A 19,013-nucleotide genomic window follows, 5' to 3' on the forward strand; every position below is an offset into this window, starting at 1 on the left:
AAAGGAACAAGTACTACATTGAGCCAGGCATAGTAGTACACACCTTTAGTCCCAGCACCCAGGAGGCAGAGCCAGGCAGATCTCTTTGAGATATAGGCCAGCCTGGTCCTATCATCATGAGTCCCAGGCCAGCTTGGGCTACAAGGGGACCCTGTCCCAAAAAAAAAAATACAACAAAAGACTGGGCGTGATGGCACAGGCCTTTAGTCCCAGCACTCAGGAGGCAGAGGCAAGGCGGATCTCTTTGAGTTCAAGGCCAGCCTGGTCTACATCATGAGTTCCAGGCCAGCTGGGGCTACAGAGAGACCCTGTCTCAAAAAAAGACCAAAAAAAAACAGAAAAGCACTATATTGCCTATGAATTATACATATATTAACCAATATTTAATTTATAGCAATTTGATATTGCCAGAAATAAAAATGAAATTCTTCCACTAAAGCTCAAACTATTCCCCTGCCTCACCCTCCTAAGCAGATGGCAGACAGCAAAGTGGTCAGTTTTCTCAAATCTGCAAAATTCAGATAACTGGCCAACCTATACACTCCTAGGAAGATAAAATATACACATAAAGGATGCTGAAATGGTAAACATTCCACATGAGTGTGATGTATCATGTGACGCTACCAATAACCTCTCAAAACTATTACTAGACAAATAAGGAAAAACTACATAAACAAATTATTACTATAAAAGAATTAAGAGCACTTAAGGACGTCTGCTGGTCCAGATGTTTGGATAATAGTAATTAGTACTGACCTATAAGGATAACTGTGTCTATCAAAAATACTCCCCAATTTACCCAAAGGATCTTTCTGCTTTGCCCATATTCACGCACACAAAATAACAGGGAAAACTAGCTGCTGGGGCGATGCTTCAGGGCACCCTGTGGGAGTGCTCCCAACACCCCTTATAAATCCAAGGTTTGTAACACTGTTTAGCAATTTTCAAGGCCCTGACTCAAGTAAATTATCTTGTAGAGTTCAGATTCCCAGGAAGATCACTGTTAGCACCTCAGGGTTTGCATTAAGCCTATATTCTGGTTTTGAGTAAATGCCTCCCAAGTCCTTGTAGCTACCCACCCAGCAGATACAGTACAACTTCAAGACTATTCATTCAAGTGAGAAACAGGACCACAGTTGAAGGCAAGGATGCCCACCCACGAAAGGTTGAAGGAGATGTGGGTGTAGTTTCATTTAAAATGTAAAATTCCAGACTCACACTTTATACACTCTGAACAGAAAAGAACAAATTAAAGTGAGGGATAGGACCAAAACACACACCATTCATTCACTATTTACGGATTAGGCACAAATTGCTCAGTGTGATTATAGATTGTTAATTATAAAATGTCACCCTAAAATAACAGGAATCTGGAACGAAACAGAATACATGCTAAATCTTCTGGCCAAGTTTCAAAGGGTCAACAAAGGCTCTTTCTCACTGTCCCACAAGCAAGTTCAACTGTAAAGAAAAAAAAATTTAAGTACTTGTTCTTTCATCTTAAAATGTAACAAACTGTAGACACAAGTCACGTTTCATGTCAGTATCTAAATGCACATTATCACCTAAGCCAAGCATGGCGGTGCACACCTGCAATCCCAGCAAGAAAGCTAAGGCAGGAGAATCCCAAATTCCAGGCCAGTCCATGGTATATAGTGAGTTTGAGATCAGCCTGGAACCCGAGCAGCAAGACCATCTCCCAAAAAAGGAAAAAAACCTAAGGAACAAAAGGAAGAAGAAACACCATCTAAAGTTATTTCCTGATGCAGCAGTGTTCTCACAGAACACATTTTAAAGCCAGTCCAGACAATCCGTGCGACATGGGGGAAGGTGGTTGCTAAACTTCCAACATTTAAATGGAAGAAAGATACTTCCAAGTATTTCCAAGTAGTTTAGAGAATGGCTTAAATCGAGATCTTCAGAGTCTGTCCTGTCAGTGATTTGCTTTGTGAACAGACAACTGACCAAGCCTCAGTTTCCTTCCTGTACAAGATACCACTGCTTCACTGACTACACCATCCCCAGGGTTACAGAAACTACATTAAGTGACTGACACCCAGTTAATGGTAGCAAATCATTACTGATTCCAGGACTAATGCATATTTAAATTAATGCTTTATAAAAGAAAAAAGAACTAAAGCAAAGAAGAAATCAAAAGGGAGATAAAGTACTCCAATGGGCCAGCAAAACAGCTCACGGGGTAAAAGCACTTGTTACACAAGCCTGGACACCTGAGTTCCATGCCCAGAACCCACATAAAGGTGGACAGAGAGAACCGACTCCACAACATTAGTTGTTTCTGACCTCCCCACACACCATGCTCACATATGCTACACAATAAAACAACTTTAAGATACATGAACATACACCAAAATTTACAGAACATAGTTAAAGCAGTGCTTAGAGAAAAAATGTCATTACATTTAATCTGTAAGCACCTATATTAATAAAATCTCTGAAAGCAATAAATGTAAGCATTACCGTAAAACATGAGAAAACGGGGAAACTACATCAAATGTAAAAGCAAGCCGAGTGTGGTGGTACAAGCTTTGAATCTCAGCACTCGGGAGGCAGAGACGGAGAGAGATGGATCTCAGTTAGACCGATACCAGCTTGGTCTCCACGGCGAGTTCTAGGCCAGCCAGGGCTACATAGTTAAGACCTTGTCTCAAAAAACACTGGGCGTGGTACACGCCTTTAATCCCAGCACTCAGGAGGCAAAGACAGGTGGATCTCTGTGAGTTTCAAGCCAGCTGGGACTACAGGGAGACCCTGTCTTAAAAAAAAAAAAAAACCCAAAAATCAAAAAATCAAAAAGTAGAAGCAAATAAATGTGAGCAGAAACTAATAAAACAGATAAAATAACTGAAATCAAAACTTGGCTCTTTGATATCATCAAGAAAACTGGCAAACCCATATGAAAGATGAGAACGCACTCCTAAAAGTGGTTCATTGACCTCCACATGTACACACCCATACACACTTATATGAAATAATGTTAAAAATCTTAAAATATGCCAGACGTGGTGGCGCACGCCTGTAGTCCCAGCACTTGGGAGGCAGAGGCAGGCGGATCTCTGTGAGTTCAAGGCCAGCCTGGTCTACATAGTGAGTTCCAGGACAGCTGGGGCTACAGGGAGACCCTGTCTCAAAAAGACGGAAAAAAAAATCTTAAAATATAAGTACTCTGACAATGCTAATTCACTCACCAAAAACTGATATAAACTTGTCTAAAACCAACCACTCCTGTTCTCCAGAAACCCACCTCAACGTAAGACTTCCCAAACAAAATTGGAAGGCCAATAACAGGGCAGCAGTGGCTGTTTCTACAGTCATGCTTTGGATTAGGATAGACTCACACCAACTTTTACCCTGACCCTCACCTCCTAACACACAAACTGCAGGGCTGCTTCATGAAGGCTGCACAGACGGAAGTGCAGTTCACGTTCACTGCTTCCACTGCAATCTGGGTGCTTTATTTTATGCATTATTCTGAGAAGGGGTCCATAGACTTCACCAAGTCCTTCCAAGGGACCCACGGCCCTAGCAAGGTCCATATGCCCTGCCTGGACTGCTTTCATGCTTACACCTTCCAATCCAACCTCCACACTGCTGCAGAGTCAACCTTAGAGACAAAAATATCGTCTGTCACCCACATTTAAAATCGTCAAATTCACTCTCGACTGCTTCCCAATTCTTAAACTCAAGTATCTTCACAGCAGGTCCCTCCTCACCTCCCCAGCTTCATCCTGTCACACTGAGGCTGACACACTGGATTGCAGATTACACTGGCAATGCTCAGAATTCAGCATGTTCCCACCACTCTACTCTGCCTTTGTACTAACTGTTCCCCTGCCTGGAGAGCCTTTCCCACAATCTTCACCAGCTAACCACCCATGCTCTTATCCAGCTCAAGCACACCTCACAGGGAAGCCCTCCTGGCTGCCCTCCAGCTCGCGACCAGGCGGGAGGTCTTGTCAGTGTTCTCACAGTCTTTCCATCATCTCCCACAGCACTTTCCCACAGTGCTCTGTCCGTGGACCGTTCTGCCTCCCACTCTAGACTACGTGTGAAGAGAGGGGCATCTGGTGCCTTATCAGACCTCAAGATACACAAGCAGTGCTTAACAAATGGCTGCTAAACAGGAACTGGCTCTGGAAAACAGCCAACAGGGCCAAGTGCTGGTCAGAAATCTCATCAGACTAACTAGGTGGCACCAGTTTAGAGACTGCAAATTACCTAATTACGACAAGATAGTTCTCTATCTATTAATCTACCACCAATACTCCCTCATTCATTGTTGGGAAGAGCCCTTGGTAAGTATAAGTACCACAGTCAGGTACTGTAGCAGGGGCTTGACAGGCAGCAGAGCTCACTAAACCTCAATGCAGCCTTAAGATAATCTTTTTCCAAGATAAAGCAGCCAAGAGGTAAACCCAGGACTTTGATTCCAACCCAGGCCTTTAATTCCAAAACCCATATCTAGCCACTGAGATCAGTGGATTTTCTGAAGAGATTAGCACACTCTTTGTCTCTGGAGAAGCATTGGAAAGAGTTGGGGTTTGATGAGAAGGACCCTTCATTAGCCTCTTAGATAAATAAGAAAGGTCTTTTTTCTCAGGAAAGGTTTAATGTTATCTTCTTTTTTAGAACTTACTATGTAGAAGAGGCGGGCCTTGAACTCTGTCTCTTGAGTGCTGGGATTAAAGGCCTCGGCCACCTACAGATGCCCCCACACCCAGGTAATGCTATCTTCATATTCATTAGGAAATCTTTTAAAACAATAGATCTGGAAGTTGCAAGTTGTCTGTTCCAAAGAACAACAAAAGATGGGCAAGATTACACTTTACTCCTCACCAGGCTTGGGAGAGAAATAAAAGAAAAAATAAAAATCAGTCTCAAGGAAATTAGTTGGGGCAATACCAATAAAGGAAAAGCAGGCTGGGGCTGCAGGATGCTGCAGACATACCTCAAGGCAACAAGCCAGAGGCTAGAAAGGTTCCTCAGCTCAGCAGAAGAAAGCACCTAGGTTTCTAACAGATCAAACCCCAGTTCTACTGAAGACTGCTGCTATCACCACTAAACTTTCATGTAGACTGCACACCTCAGCTCTCATTCAGCAGTTCCTGTAAGACCCCAGGGGCCTCACACTCCACATTTAATTTTCTGACATACACAGCCTGTTCACATTAGTTTCTGCAGCCATGGCACCTGACTGGCTCTATTTGGACTAAAGATGATGGCCACAAAGCATCTTCATTTCTAATCACTGCCACCTCACCCTCTCCCACATGGCCCCACCCTCAGCCCTCTGCAACGCCAGTCTTTCTGCCGACTTTGTTCCACCGTCTTTCTGATAACCTCCAAACGTGACTTCTCTGTACCCCAAATTTAAACACAAAACCAACACAATCCATGTTTCCTGTCTCTAACTTCAACGAAAAACAGAATGTAATTCATTTGCAACAATTCAAGTAAATTTAGGGGGCTTTTCTATTATCGGTTGGGTATACCCAATTCTAGATATCAAAGCTAAGAAAGGGTAGTCTGGGTTCACTTTCCGCTCTTGCAGAGATCAGGGTGGTTCCCAGAGAGATGACGTGGGGGGAAAGCAGTCACCTTCTCTTCACTCCAGTTAAGGATGATTCGTTGCCACCATGTGGGTGTTGAGAATCGAACCCAGGTCCTCCACAAGAGCAGTCAGTGCTCTTAACCGCTGAGCCATCTCTCCAGCCCCATTTTTTTAAATATTGTATTTAACATTTTTATTTTGAATGTAAGTGCACCTGTGTTGTACAATACCCTCCAAGGTCAGAAGAGGACATCGGAGTCCCCTGGAGCTAGGATTATGGATGGTTGTTAGCCACTATGTGAGTGTTGAACCCGGGTCCTCTGTGAGAGTCAGTGCTCTTAACCACTGATTCATCTCCCCAGCCCCCATAAATCACTTCAGTAGATAACCATGCCAGCTTACCCATATAAAACACCCCCTAAAAAGGGTGTCCTGAATCTGAAATAGCCCTTGACAGCAGGAACACGATAGCCAAGCCCTCTACTTGCTCAGGCTCCCCAACTTTCTGCAGTGGCTCTTCAGTTAGGTGCAATTAGCTCCTCGAACCAAGTTCGTAAGTGCTACCAACACGGGCTTGTAAATGAAAACAAATGCTTAACCCAAGAATCTGATAGGTAAGAAAGCATCCATGATACTCCTGAATGGTCAAAGTGCTTCTCCTCAGAAGTCTGGCTGTTTACACAAATGTGCCTCAACTTACCAGCGTGTAAGGACCCAAGAAATATGTAATACATCAACACACCACAAGACAGTCCCCCTAAAGTCCTAAATACATCTTCTTAGATAGATAGAAATAAGGTTACACATACAGCCCATTTATGTCCTAGAAACAAAATGCTGAGATGTGATTCCACTGCCCTGTCTCCACCACCGTGGAGTGTCGGTATCTCTTCTCTGACCATTTTTCTGCTTACTTCAAACATGAGACACCACACATCTGACATAGGTGAATGAAGAGAGGCAGTTGGCTGGTCGGCTGGGGAAGGATCTCCGGATTAAAACCTACACCCAAAACATCAGGAGCCCAGTGGTGTTTGCAATTCTAACCTTTGGCCTCATAGATGACTTGAATTTGCATTCATCTTTCAGCTCAGTTAATTGGAAAGTACTTCGGTTTAGCCCACGGCTGCTGGATATTCCAGTGTATTCCACCTTCCTCAGGATTTAAGGACTCTGACTGAAAATCCAAAACCCTTATCCCAATTTTATATAAAAAGCTGCTGTATAGACTTCTATGTGTGAGAATGAGCACTATTCCTCTGCTGTGGTGGCTCACACCTTTAATCCCACACTCCAGAGGCAGAGGCAGGGAGATCTCTTGAGTTGGAGGCAAACCTGGACTTCATACCAAGTTCAAGGCCAGACAGGGCTACATGGTGATAGGCTTATGAGGTACCAGTTTGATGGTGCTGGAAACAAGCTAAGGCCAGGCATGGTGACACTCACCTCTAATCCCAGCACTCAGGAAGCAGAGGCAGGTGGGTCTCTGTGAGATTGAGGATAGCAAATTCCAGGCCAGCTGGGGCTACTGGGAGACCCAGGCTCAAAAATATTAAGTTCCTTAACCTTCCCTTTGCACGTAACAAACATGACACTTCCTTCTTTGTCTAAATATTTCACTCAGCAATGTGATTCTGCCTAGTTTGCTTCCTAGCACCAAACTAGGTCAGGAGGCTCACAACTGCCTATAAGGCCAGCTCCAAGGGACCCAACCCAGAGCAGGATTCCTGTTCCTCAAGGCCCCTCATAGGAGTGACTTGCCCCAGTGTCATTCACACAGTTGAGATAAAGGCCCTCTTACAAACCACTGTGACATAAAGTTCTTCAACATTCAACAATGCAGATCTGCATTTTCTCTTGTGTTTCACTAAAATAATGCTAGGTCATGACCAGTCACTTCCTTCATGTGGCTTTGCTGAGATAACCATTCTAACCTCTCTTCAAAAAGAGAAGGGAGCATATGGTGAGTGGTGGCTCACATCTGTAATTCCAACACTTGCAGGCAGGAGGACTCTAGTCCAAGGACAGCCTGGCCTACAACATGAAGTGCTATCTCACCCTTGAGATTAGGGGTAACAAACAGGGGTATGTGAAGAAGTATATTAGGCTTGGCCTCCAGTCTTGGCCACAACAGCTCGACCCTAGGCCCCCAAGAATTAACTTCAATCTTGATGTATTATTATTTTAAGGTATCAAAACATTATATCACTTTCTATGGATACAACATCTTCACTGCTTAATTTTTTAAAATCCAAAACTGGTGCACACACCTTCAATTCCAGCACTCGGGAGGCAGAAGCAGGTGGATTTTTCTGAGAGCAAGGTCAGTCTGGTCTACATATCGAGTTCTACGCCAGCTGGGGCTACAGGGAGAGTCTGTCTCAAAAGAAAAAAAAAAAAAACAAACACCAAATCTTAGATTAAAAACCACTCTAGGGGCTGGAGAGATGGCTCAGCAGTTAAGAACACTGGTTGTTCTTGCAAAAGACCTGGGTTCGAATCCCAGCACCCACATGGAAACTGACAACTGTCTGTAACTCCAGTTCCAGGGGATCCGACAGCCTCTTCTGTCTTCCGCAAGCATTACATGCCACTAGTGCACTTACCTGCACGCAGGCAATACATGCATACACATAAAAATAATAGTTTTTTAAAAAAATCACCCTCTGGGCCGAGTGTGGTGGTGCATGCCTTTAATCCCAGCACTTGGGAAGCAGAGGCAGGCCAATCTCTGTGAGTTCAAGGCTAGCCTGGTCTACATACTGAATTCCAGGACAGCTGGGGCTACAGGGAGACCCTGTCTCAAAAAGACCTTTTTTGCCTAATCACAGAGGAAATGCAACAGTACCACTGGGGAATATAGCTCGTAAGTCAAGCACTTGACAGGCATGTATGAGATCCTGGGTTCCATCCCTGGAATCCGGGAAAAAGAAGAAGGAAAAAGAACACGTTGTATAATTGTGAATCCCAATGCTCAGGAGGCAGAGGTTCAAGGCCAGCCTGGGGTATACAGCAAGACCCTGTCTCAAAAAGAGAAAGGAGGGCTGGCAAGTTGGCTCAGGAGGGAAGGGTGCCTGGCTCCAGGCTGATGACTGAACTCAGTTCCTGCAACCAACACGGCAGAAGGAGAAAACTGACTTGCACAAATTGTTCTTTGACCTTCTCATGTACACCTTGGCTCACACACACAAAATTTTAAAAGGAGCCTCCACACATGTGCCTCCAGTAAGAACTCACTCCCAGAACTGCAGCATCCCACAGAAGCCACCTGCACAAGGACCATGTGTGACCAGGCGCCAACTCCTGCCGCACGCTTGCCCCATAGCCAGTAGTTCATCTTTCAAAAGGGCTGACATGGACTTTTCTATTTCATTTTCAAAGCTTCCCCCAAGCTGGGCATGGTGATGCACACCATAGTCACAGACGGTAGAGGCAGAGGGTCTCTAGACCCAGGAGGAGCAGATCAGCAGAGAGGGTAAATGAGAAGAGTAAATGGAAAGAGGGCAAACACCTGCATGTTAACTGGCCCTGACTCTTAGAAGTGCTTATCTGAAAGCAACAGAAACACACACCATTTTTAAGATTTATTTTATTTTTAATTGTTTGGGGGGGGGGTTAAGTGCAGGTGCCTGTGAAGTCCGGAAGCGGGTGTCAGATCTCCTGGAGCTGGAGTTATAGGTGACTGTGAACCTCCTGACAAGAACCAAACCTGGATCCTCTGCAAGAGCAGTGTGCACTCCAGCACTTAGCTCTCTCTCCAGCCCCTTGTTTGGTATTTGTCATTGTTTTTAATTATCTCCCTGTGGCTCACTACAGAGAGGCACATATCAAGTATCACACTCTCTGAATACCCCAAGAATGATCAGGAAAATAGTAAGTAGGTAAGTATGCTTACAACGAATGCTCCATTCAGACCGCACAATGCTCAAAGCAAAACTGCACACAAGCTGTGTTATCTTTAAGGGAATGTTTAAGAGGGTTTTATAATCAAGGGATAATTAGTGACATCACTGGCATAAGTATGCTGATTACTCAGTGATTCATGCTATGTCCACATGAACTTAAAAGCTGAAGTTAAGATCGCTGAAGTGTGGGAGACCAAGACTAAAGCAGGAGGAGTGTGAAGGCAATGTGGTGAGGAGCCAGGCAGCCACAGTGAGAGGTGCTGTTCTGCATTAGTGCACAAAGCCTGGGCACTGGAGGGGGGATATGTACACACACACAAGCACATAGTAGACATTCTATTTACACTAACTTAGTCAACATTTTGTGATTGCCAAAAACAAAGAGAAAGGAAACAAATTAGGTTTTCAATCAATTTCCTACTGTGGACACTTCAAGAACAGAACTTCCTTTGTGAGATTATTCCAATCCACCAGGCCTGGGGGGGGGGGGGGGGCACGCCTTTAGTCCCAGCACTCAGGAGGCAGAGGCGGGTGGATCATTGTGAGTCTGAAGCCAGTTCCAGGCCAGTTGGGGCTACAGGGAGACCCTGTCTCAAAAAGACCAAAAATAAGGGAGAGAGAGATTATTCCAATCTAAGTATTTGTTTATCCTTACTTCATTTAAAATACATCTATTATCTACCACATCTAGTTCATACACAAAATACTGCAACAGAATTAGTGACAAAAGTGAAATATCAACCAGGTGTTGGTGGATCACGCCTTTAATCCCAGCACTCAGGAGGCAGATGCAGGTGGATCTCTGTGAGTTCAAGGCCAGCCTGGTCTACATAGTGAGTTCCAGGACAGCTGGGACTACAGAGAGACCCTGTCTCAGAAAGACCAAAAAAGAAAGTGAAATACCAATAAAATCGACCTCCTTTAAACACTGTACCCGTGGAAACTGCCAGGGACGTGCTACTCCTCACATCAACTGGACCTGCAGGACCAGAAACCATCCAGGTGGAGCGCAGGTTCAAGGGGACGGCCAGAAAAGGACTCACAACCTCCCCTCCTGCACATGCCAGGACCCAAGAGCACAGAGACTGCAGAGATGTCACCTGCCTCTCCTACACAGCACCACATGGAACCTACTAGACCCACAGGGATCTGAAATTTTGACCTTCCAACCCCGCACAGCTATTCATTCCATAAGCATTCATTTTTTGTGTTTTGTATTTTGGGGGGGGCCTTTTTTGGGGACAGGGTCTCCCCCTTAGCCCCAGCTGGTCTGGCACTCATTATGTAGACCAGGCTGGTCTCAATTTCACAGAGATTCGCCTGCCTCTGTCTCCCAAGTACTGGAACTAAAGCATATGCCAGCATGCCCGGCCATAAACGCTCTTTTTAGTTCTTATTTTCTATTATTTAATTTCCACTCTTGCATGCATGTCTCGTGATGGTTTAACTTGTTTGTATATCACTGAGGCTTTAGAACCACTGTTCCTATCTCTCCACCCAGTTTATATGACATTCTTCACTATACTCTTCCCACAGCTCACATCCTCCCCCTCCACCTTTCTTCTTTCTCTCACCCTTACCCTTCCTCTTTTACTTCATAATTGTAACCTACAACCTCTAAAGTCTGTGGACCCAACAGTATCCCAACTTTCCCCTCCTAACTACTTTACCTACCTTCATTTTTAAAAAAAAAAAAAAAAAAATTAACACTTAATCCTTACCTTACCCTTCTTCCCTCCCACTCCTAATCTTATAAACTAAAATCCAAGCGTATTTCATACGGAATTATCCTTGATGGTTGTATCCTGATGGTTACTGAAGTTGAAGGAGGCACTAAGTGACTAGCATGACATCTACACAATGGAAACAGCTGAGCGGTTGTGGTTGCCCCAGTTAATATCCTACTCAGGGGGCTGGAGAGATGGCTCAGCAGTTTAAGAGCACTGACTGCTCTTGCAGAGGACCTGGGTTCAATTCCCAGCACCCACATAACAGCTATGAACCATCCTTAACTCCAGTTCCAGGGGAATCCGAAGCCCTCTTCTGACCTCCACGGCACTGCACAACACAGGTGCAATCACGTACATGCAGGTAATACACTCATACACATAAAATAAAAATAATAAAATAGTAAAAAAGAAGAAAAAACAAAAAATCACCGGGTGTGGTGGCACATGCCTTTAATCCCAGCACTCGGGAGGCAGAGACAGGTGGATCTCTCTAAGTTCAAGGCCGGCCTGGTCTACATAGTGAGTTCCAGGCCCACTGGGATTGCAGGGAGACCCTGTCTCAAAAAAAAAAAAAAATTACTACTCAGGGAATAACAATCTACACCAGGCTCCCAGAGCCCCTGGACTAAGAACTGTTTTCTGAACTACACACTCAACTCTACCACATCCAAGTTCCACAAACTGCAAATAAACTTGATAAAAAATAAACCACACAAAGGAACAGCACCAGAGGCACAAATCTTAACGTAGTAACATAAGAAACATGAAAAAACAAGACAGTACAACTCCTCCAAACATTACTAATCAGTAATGGTGTCTAGTGAGACTGAGTTAGATGAAATCTCAGAGGACACTAAAGAATGATAAGTATGTTCAAATAAATCAAACAAAATAGCTCCAGATTGGGAACACAGACAGCTAGATGAAATAAGATGATGCAAACTATGAAAGAGGAATTCAACAAAGAGATAGAAAATACTCGAGAAAAACCAATCTGAAATGCTGAAAATGAAAGACATAAATCAAACAAAAAGCTCTGTGGAAAGTCTCATCAACAGATTGAGGAAAGGACAGTCTCCAAGCTCGGGGACACGGTGAGAAGCTGAGACAATCAAATGACAAAGACAAAAAAATAATGCGGTGCCGGTGGGAATTCCAAGATACACACAGGAGACAGGAGACCAGTTCTAAAGATAACAGGAGCAGAGGGTGAAGAATCCAGTCTAAAAGCAGAGAAGGGGCTGAAGAGCTGGCTCGCGGTCAAGAGGACCTATTCTTCCAGAGGACCTGGGTTCAGGTCAGTTGGATGGCTCTCAACCACACTGTAACTACAGCTCCAGGGATCCAACGCACTTTACGGGCATCTGAGGACAATTGCATACATGTGGCATGAGCACATATACATACATACACACGGCACGAGCACATATACATACACATATACACACACACATTTTCTCTCTCTCTCTCCCTCTCTCTCTCTCTCTCTCAAATAAAAATGTTTTAAAATAAATCTTTGAGCCAAGCATGGTAGTACTTGCCTCCAGCACTCAGGAGCAGAGAGAGGCAGGTGTATCTGTGAGTTCAAGGCCAGCCTGGTCTATATATAAAGCTCCAGATCAGCTAGAGAAACACAGTGAGACTCTGTCTCAAAAACAAATAAGTAATAAATCTTTATGCAGGCACAGAAAATATTCTTAAAGAATCAAAACAGAGCTGGGGCTGGAAAGATGGCTCAGCAGTTAAGAGCACTGGCTGCTCTTGCAGAGGACCCCAGTTCAATTCTCAGCACCCACACGGTGGCTAAAAATTGTCCTTAACTCCAGTTCCAGGGGATCCAAAACCCTCTTTTGACCTCCACAGGCATTATATGGCATGGATGCACTTACACACATTCAGGCAATACATTCATACACATAAAATAAAAATAAATTTTAAAAATTAGTTTAAAGAATAATAACAGTATTTCCCAAATTTAGGAAAAGAGTTGCCAATCTAGATACAGGCGGCATTTAGGACACTAAACAGACAAAGCCAAAAGAGTACCTCCTCCCTTTGTATTATAATTAGAATATTAAATATACAGAACAAAGACTATACTGAAAGCAACATGGGAGAGAAACAAAGTCACAGGCAAGGGCAGGCCCATGAGAACAACAGCTTACTTGCCTGAAACTTTAAAAGCAAGGCAGGCCTAGACAGATATTTCAAGTTCTGCGGAGGAAAAAAATGCCAACCCAGTCTACTATACCCAGCAAAGCTATCCATCATAATTAAAGGAAATTTTTTTAATTGTGATAAAAATAGACTAAAGAATTTATGACTCTCAGTTAGCTCTACAGAAAATACTTGAAGGAATCTTTTGAACTGAAGAGAAAAACAAATACAACCCATGAGTCCACAGGAAAGAATAGAAGATAAAGGGAAAACAAACACTATAAAACCAACAAAATGATAGGAATCATACATCCCTTTCAATATTCAACTCTGAACATTAATGGTCTCCAGTCCCCAAGCGAAAGACTTACTAGTAGACTGGATCATAAAACAGGAGCCAGCTATTTGCTGCTTCCAAGAAAGCTCACAACAACAAAGACAGACACACTACCCTGAGGTGAAAGGATGGAGAAAGATACTCCAAGCAAACAGACTTAGGAAATGAGCAAGTGTCACTGTTCTAGTATCTAACTGCTATCAAACAGCCTTCTAAATATTTACAGTTATACCCATAGATTACTGCTGCTCTCCGCCTTGGCAAGGGGGCTTCCTTCTGCAGTGCATGCAGTTCATAACTGGTCAAAGTGCTGGAAAGAATGACCGCTGAGTGTTGGGCCCTAAATGGACACCCATACCCCCACCACCACCATCACCAAAGCTCAGGGAACACACTGCCAAAGAAAAGGCAGAAAGAACGTAAGAGCCAAGGATGGGAAGGATGCTGTGCAATGCTGTCTCTGGGCACAACATGGCCACTGCACTCATGAACTCACTGTAGCTGTGGTAACTACACAAGACCTGAATAAGATCAAGCCAACAAAGACCAGTCAGCATTCCAGCAGGCTGGCACTAACTGGACTCAGTGATTTATGTGGAGAGAGAGACAGAGAGAACATGAAGACATGAAATCTGGAGAGGACATGCTGGGGGTGTTCGGGGGGGGGGGGTTGGGGGCAGATATGATCAAGATACACTGTATACATACATGTATCAAGCTGTCAAGAAATAAAAAAAGTACCCATGTAGCATGTTTCATGACCTGATTTCTTTTTTTTTCTTTTTGAGACAGGGTCTCCCTGTAGCCCCAGCTGTCCTGGAACTATGTAGACCAGGCTGGCCTCGAACTCACAGAGATCCGCCTGCCTCTGCCTCCCAAGTGCTGGGATTAAAGACATACACCACCACACCCGGCTATTGCTTCTATTTGTATGTATTTGTCCACATGCCACAGCACACATATGGAGGTCAGAGGACAACTCGCAAGAGTTGGTTCTCTCCTTCCACTATGCAAGTCCCAGGAGTCAAACTCAGGTCATCAGGCTTATCAGCAAGTGCCTTTACACTTGTCCCATCTCATCAGACTGAGCTTCTTTTTGTTTAATCTTTAAAATAATAGTTTACCTAGTAAACCTCTTATTCAAATACTTTATTATTCTCTAAATATGAGGCTAAAAAATTTATGGTCACTATTTTGGCCTATTTACCAAACACATAGCACTTCTCAAAGTTTCCATGGTGTTTCATTATGATAAAGATTCCAATGGTGAAAGCAAAATATCAATAGTAGAAACTGGATTTTTATACTAGTAAGTAAAATTAGGGGAAAAAAAACACTCCCATCTTCCATCCAAATTAACCTTTCTATTACCCTAGAGTATAATACACATTCTTATTTTTCTTCCTGTCTTATATTATTCTAGGTCTGTTCATCTTTTCAAAATATTTATGAAAAACTTGTGTCTCAGTCCATTTTAAATGTGTGTGAATTTTTTTTTTTTTTTTTTTTTTTTTTTTTTTTTTTTTAGGGTCTTCCTGTAGCTCCAGCTGACCTGGAACTCAGAGAGATCTGCCTGCCTCTGCCTCCAGTGTGCTGGGATTAAAGGCATGTGAGACCAGGACCAGCCTTTAAATGTGTGAATTTTAAATGCAGATTCAATTAATACTACTTATATCTAAAGAATTTTAAAGTACTTTCAAGGCCAGGCATAGTGATGTGTATCTGTTATCAAGGTACCTAGGTAATGTAGGTAATGCAGTACCTAGGTAATGCAGACCAGTCTGAGCTACATTAGTGTGTTCCAAGCCAGCCTGGGCTACCTAATGAAACCCTGTCTCAAAGGGAGGGAGGGGATGGAAGGAGGAAGAAGAGGAAAGTGCGCAAGTGTATGGACATATTAAAGAAAATGTACAGGTTATTTTCTTCCACATATGACAGCTATCAGTGCCTTTTTGCCTGATTACCAAAAGTCTAAAATGAGCCAAGAAATTGCTCATATTTTACTAAAAATTTTAAGTCCAAGTTACAGGGAACAAATTGTTTTAATCCTAAAAGGCACAGTATCTACTATATAAAGAACTTCTGAGCTCTATAAACAGAGCAATCTTCAACCATCTCCAAGGTAGCAAGTTTTCCCAGTGAGATGGTCTTTGTAAAACAATTACTGACTCTCAATGACAATATGAGAACAGGCAGAACTGCCTGTTCTAAGCACTAGCACATCTGAACTGTTCACGTCCCTTGGCTCCTCCTTCTACTGTGCCCTCAAAGAAAGAGCTCAGAGTGGCCCTATTCACCAAGCCCTGGTGACTGGTGTCCTGACTGGACAACGCTGGGCAGCAAATGTTAAAGCCTGAGTCACTGGAGAAAGCAGCAAGCCTGAAGGAACTCCCTCCACCTCCTGGTGTCAGAATAATTCTGCTGAAAGGCTCCTCTGCAAGGGCCTGGGTGTGGGTCCTGGTTGGCTGATTTTAAAGATCTACAGCTTCCAGAGTGCTGTGCTGTACAACATTTCTTAGAGAACACACCTTATTTTCATGAAGGGAAAAGACAAAAATATCTCCTCCTTCCTGACGTTCATGCTATCCACATCTCTCTAGTCTTCCCAGCTGATTCCCAGTGGCTCCTGCCACTACTGTGGCCAGCCGGACTACGTCTCCTGACAGGTGTTCTCTATCTCCAGATTTGGCAACACTACACAAACACATATAAACTGCTTTTGTCCAGACACAGAGTTATGGCCACACACCCAGCCACTCAAGATCAACCAATAGCCTTTCATAGCAAAGGTGATCACAGTCAGTCCCAGTTCAAAGTTCTTTATTATTTCCCCACTGCACTCTTACATCCAAGTCCAACAGCCTCAGCATTACCCACAGAAGACCTGCTATCACATTCTACCCAAGGGCCACTGCACTCCTCAAATGCACAAACCTCTCACTTCTTGGCCTTTGCCCAGGTCGTTCCCTCCAGCCGAAACACTCCTCCCTGTTTCCAGCCTCTCCTCCTCCCCCATCTTACAGATCTATGGCCAGTGTCACTTTCTCCAGGATTTACTTCTCTAGGCCTCACACTCCTGAGGATGAAACAGGACTGTCTCGACCACACTAACTCTATCAGAGGCACTCAAATCTTGATTGAACGCATTCTAGGTTTACCTACTGAACACAATATGAATGCAGCCCATGCAAAAGGGAAATATGGCTGATCAGGTATGCCATGATGAAAAGACAGCAACAATCCAGTTTTTCTGATATGCTCCAAACTACACAGGTGTCTGTAATCACCCTTAGGAAAGGTTACAACTTTTACCTGGTAACTCTTAGCTCTACTTCTGTTAGGAGACCCCAAGTTCAAAAGCACCAGAGTGAAAGTATTAATAAAGGAATCCTGGGTGCTTTAGGTCTAGACTTGCTGTGCACTACTCCTACCAGTGTCTTACCCTTATCCGAACCCCACTGGCTAAAGCTAAGTGGGTTTTCTCTAGTTTCCAGACCTTGATCAAAGGATTCCTTACACTCATACTAGTCCCAAGACATAAACCCTGAAGCAGACCTCTGCTGCATCCTGAGCATTACAGCAGCTGCACTGGATGCTACTTTCTTTAGGCCACAGACTTATACAATCTAGGGGTTCTGACACTAGATTTTTCCAGAGTGATGTCATAAAGGAGATGGCACTAAGCACTCAGAACTCACCCACTCCACCCTGCACTCCCTGCATGAAGGGGCAAGTTATCCATGCTCTGTAAGCCTCAATTGCCCCATCCAGTAATAAAGAGATAATGGTTCCTACCACGTAAATTCCTGTGGGAGGTAGACTGCCCATGAAACCACTTCACAGACAACCCAACAATTCTTTTCAAATTAAAAATGAAGACTAACCCTACAATATTTTCACATCTTAAGGATTTTTGTTAATACCACAGCTTATTTTTGGCTGAAGCTCTCCCACTGAGAAATTTTTGAAAATGAGATGAGAACCCAAGGGTTCCCTTTACAATCTCAGAACTGGAAATTTTCCACAGAAATAAACATTAAGATCCACTTTCTGCACTCTTAAAAAGCATATGCCTAATTTCTATATTAACTATTAATAAAGGATGGAATAGCCATCTCCCAATATGTTTTCACTAGAAACCTTCCTGCCTTCATGCATCTCCCATACAGTTAAAAAAAAAAAAAAAAAAAAAGACTGAATCAAAAAAGTTCAATCTTCAAAGTCTCCAGTTTCCTTACAACAGAACTAGTCATGTGGTTTTAGGGAAGGCACCTGTTAGGTAGCAAATCTATAAAACCCAAAGTGCTACAAGGGCAACTTAAACTGGAGGAGGAGGGAGGCTGCCATCTCATAATTACTTTTGCCCTAATAAAGAATAGCCAAGTAATTGTACATTCTGCACTATGACCATTTTTCTCTTATTTTTAATAGGGAGAGAGGAATTTGAGAGTTGATGGGAAAACTGCCTCTCACATTCCACAAGACTTGAGGTTTTTGTTTTGTTTTTAAGGAGGAAATTTTTTTACAAGACTCCCTGAAATGTGTTTTTAAATAAAAGTAAGACCACAATCGTTTTATTAACTTTATCCCCAAGCTGTTTCTGAAAGCAGAATATGTACAAACGGGTGACATGCCAACAAGCTTCCTAAAAGCAAATGGGGACTGGGATAGCATTTAGGAAGTGATGATGCAAGTCTCTGGGGAGTGCAGGGGGGGGGGGTTAAGTCAGAGGAAATACCCTCTTTATGGCTAGGCACCAACTCATACCAAGTTGGGGGGGTTGGCCTCCACCCGGCCTAGGGAAGGGGGGGCAGCCCAGCCCCCCACCCGGGAGGTGCCAGCGCCGCCGCCTCATCCCCTTCCTCCTCCCCGTCGCCCCAGGTCAGCCCCAAACCAACGAGACCCCCGCCCCTCCCGGGAGGAGGAGTGGACAGGGCAGCCCCGGGCAGAGCCTCCCCGGCCCGCAACCTCCTGTCAGGCCGCTGCCCATAGGCCCGGCTCGGGGTGCGGAGGTCCAGAGGCCCGGCTCGGGGTGCGGAGGTCCAACTTCCCGGGGGGACGGGGAGGGGGGGTCCCCGAGGCCCACCGCCCAGGCCCGCGCCCCCGCCCCCCACCCGGCCCGACACTTACCCCCAGAAGCCGCAGGGACAGCGAGGCGGCAGGCTGGGCGCTTTGCTGCGCTCGCTCCCGGCGTCTCCCATGGTGCTCGGCGGCGGCGGAGCTCCGAGACGGCGGCGGCGGCAGCGGTGGCGGCGGCTGGGCCTGGGCCCCGCTCGAAGGAATCCGCGGCGGTAGCGGCGGCGGCGGGGGGA

The 19,013-nt window shown here is 44.4% G+C and overlaps 1 protein-coding gene across 2 annotated transcripts in view; it reads right to left on the bottom strand.

The window, feature by feature from the left end:
- Positions 1-19,007, bottom strand: part of Zfand3 (zinc finger AN1-type containing 3) — a 262,402-nt gene extending 243,395 nt beyond the window's left edge. For both annotated transcript variants that reach the window (XM_029566915.1, XM_008840047.3), the window contains exon 1: positions 18,832-19,007. In XM_029566915.1, coding sequence (XP_029422775.1) covers positions 18,832-18,902 — 71 coding nt within the window. In that variant the 5' untranslated portion in view covers positions 18,903-19,007. The remainder of the gene's footprint in view (positions 1-18,831) is intronic.
- Between the last annotated feature and the right edge of the window lie 6 nt (positions 19,008-19,013).

Source organism: Nannospalax galili, unplaced genomic scaffold, assembly GCF_000622305.1.
Source record: "Nannospalax galili isolate Female #2095 unplaced genomic scaffold, S.galili_v1.0 scaffold538, whole genome shotgun sequence".
NCBI classification, from domain to species: Eukaryota; Metazoa; Chordata; class Mammalia; order Rodentia; family Spalacidae; genus Nannospalax; species Nannospalax galili.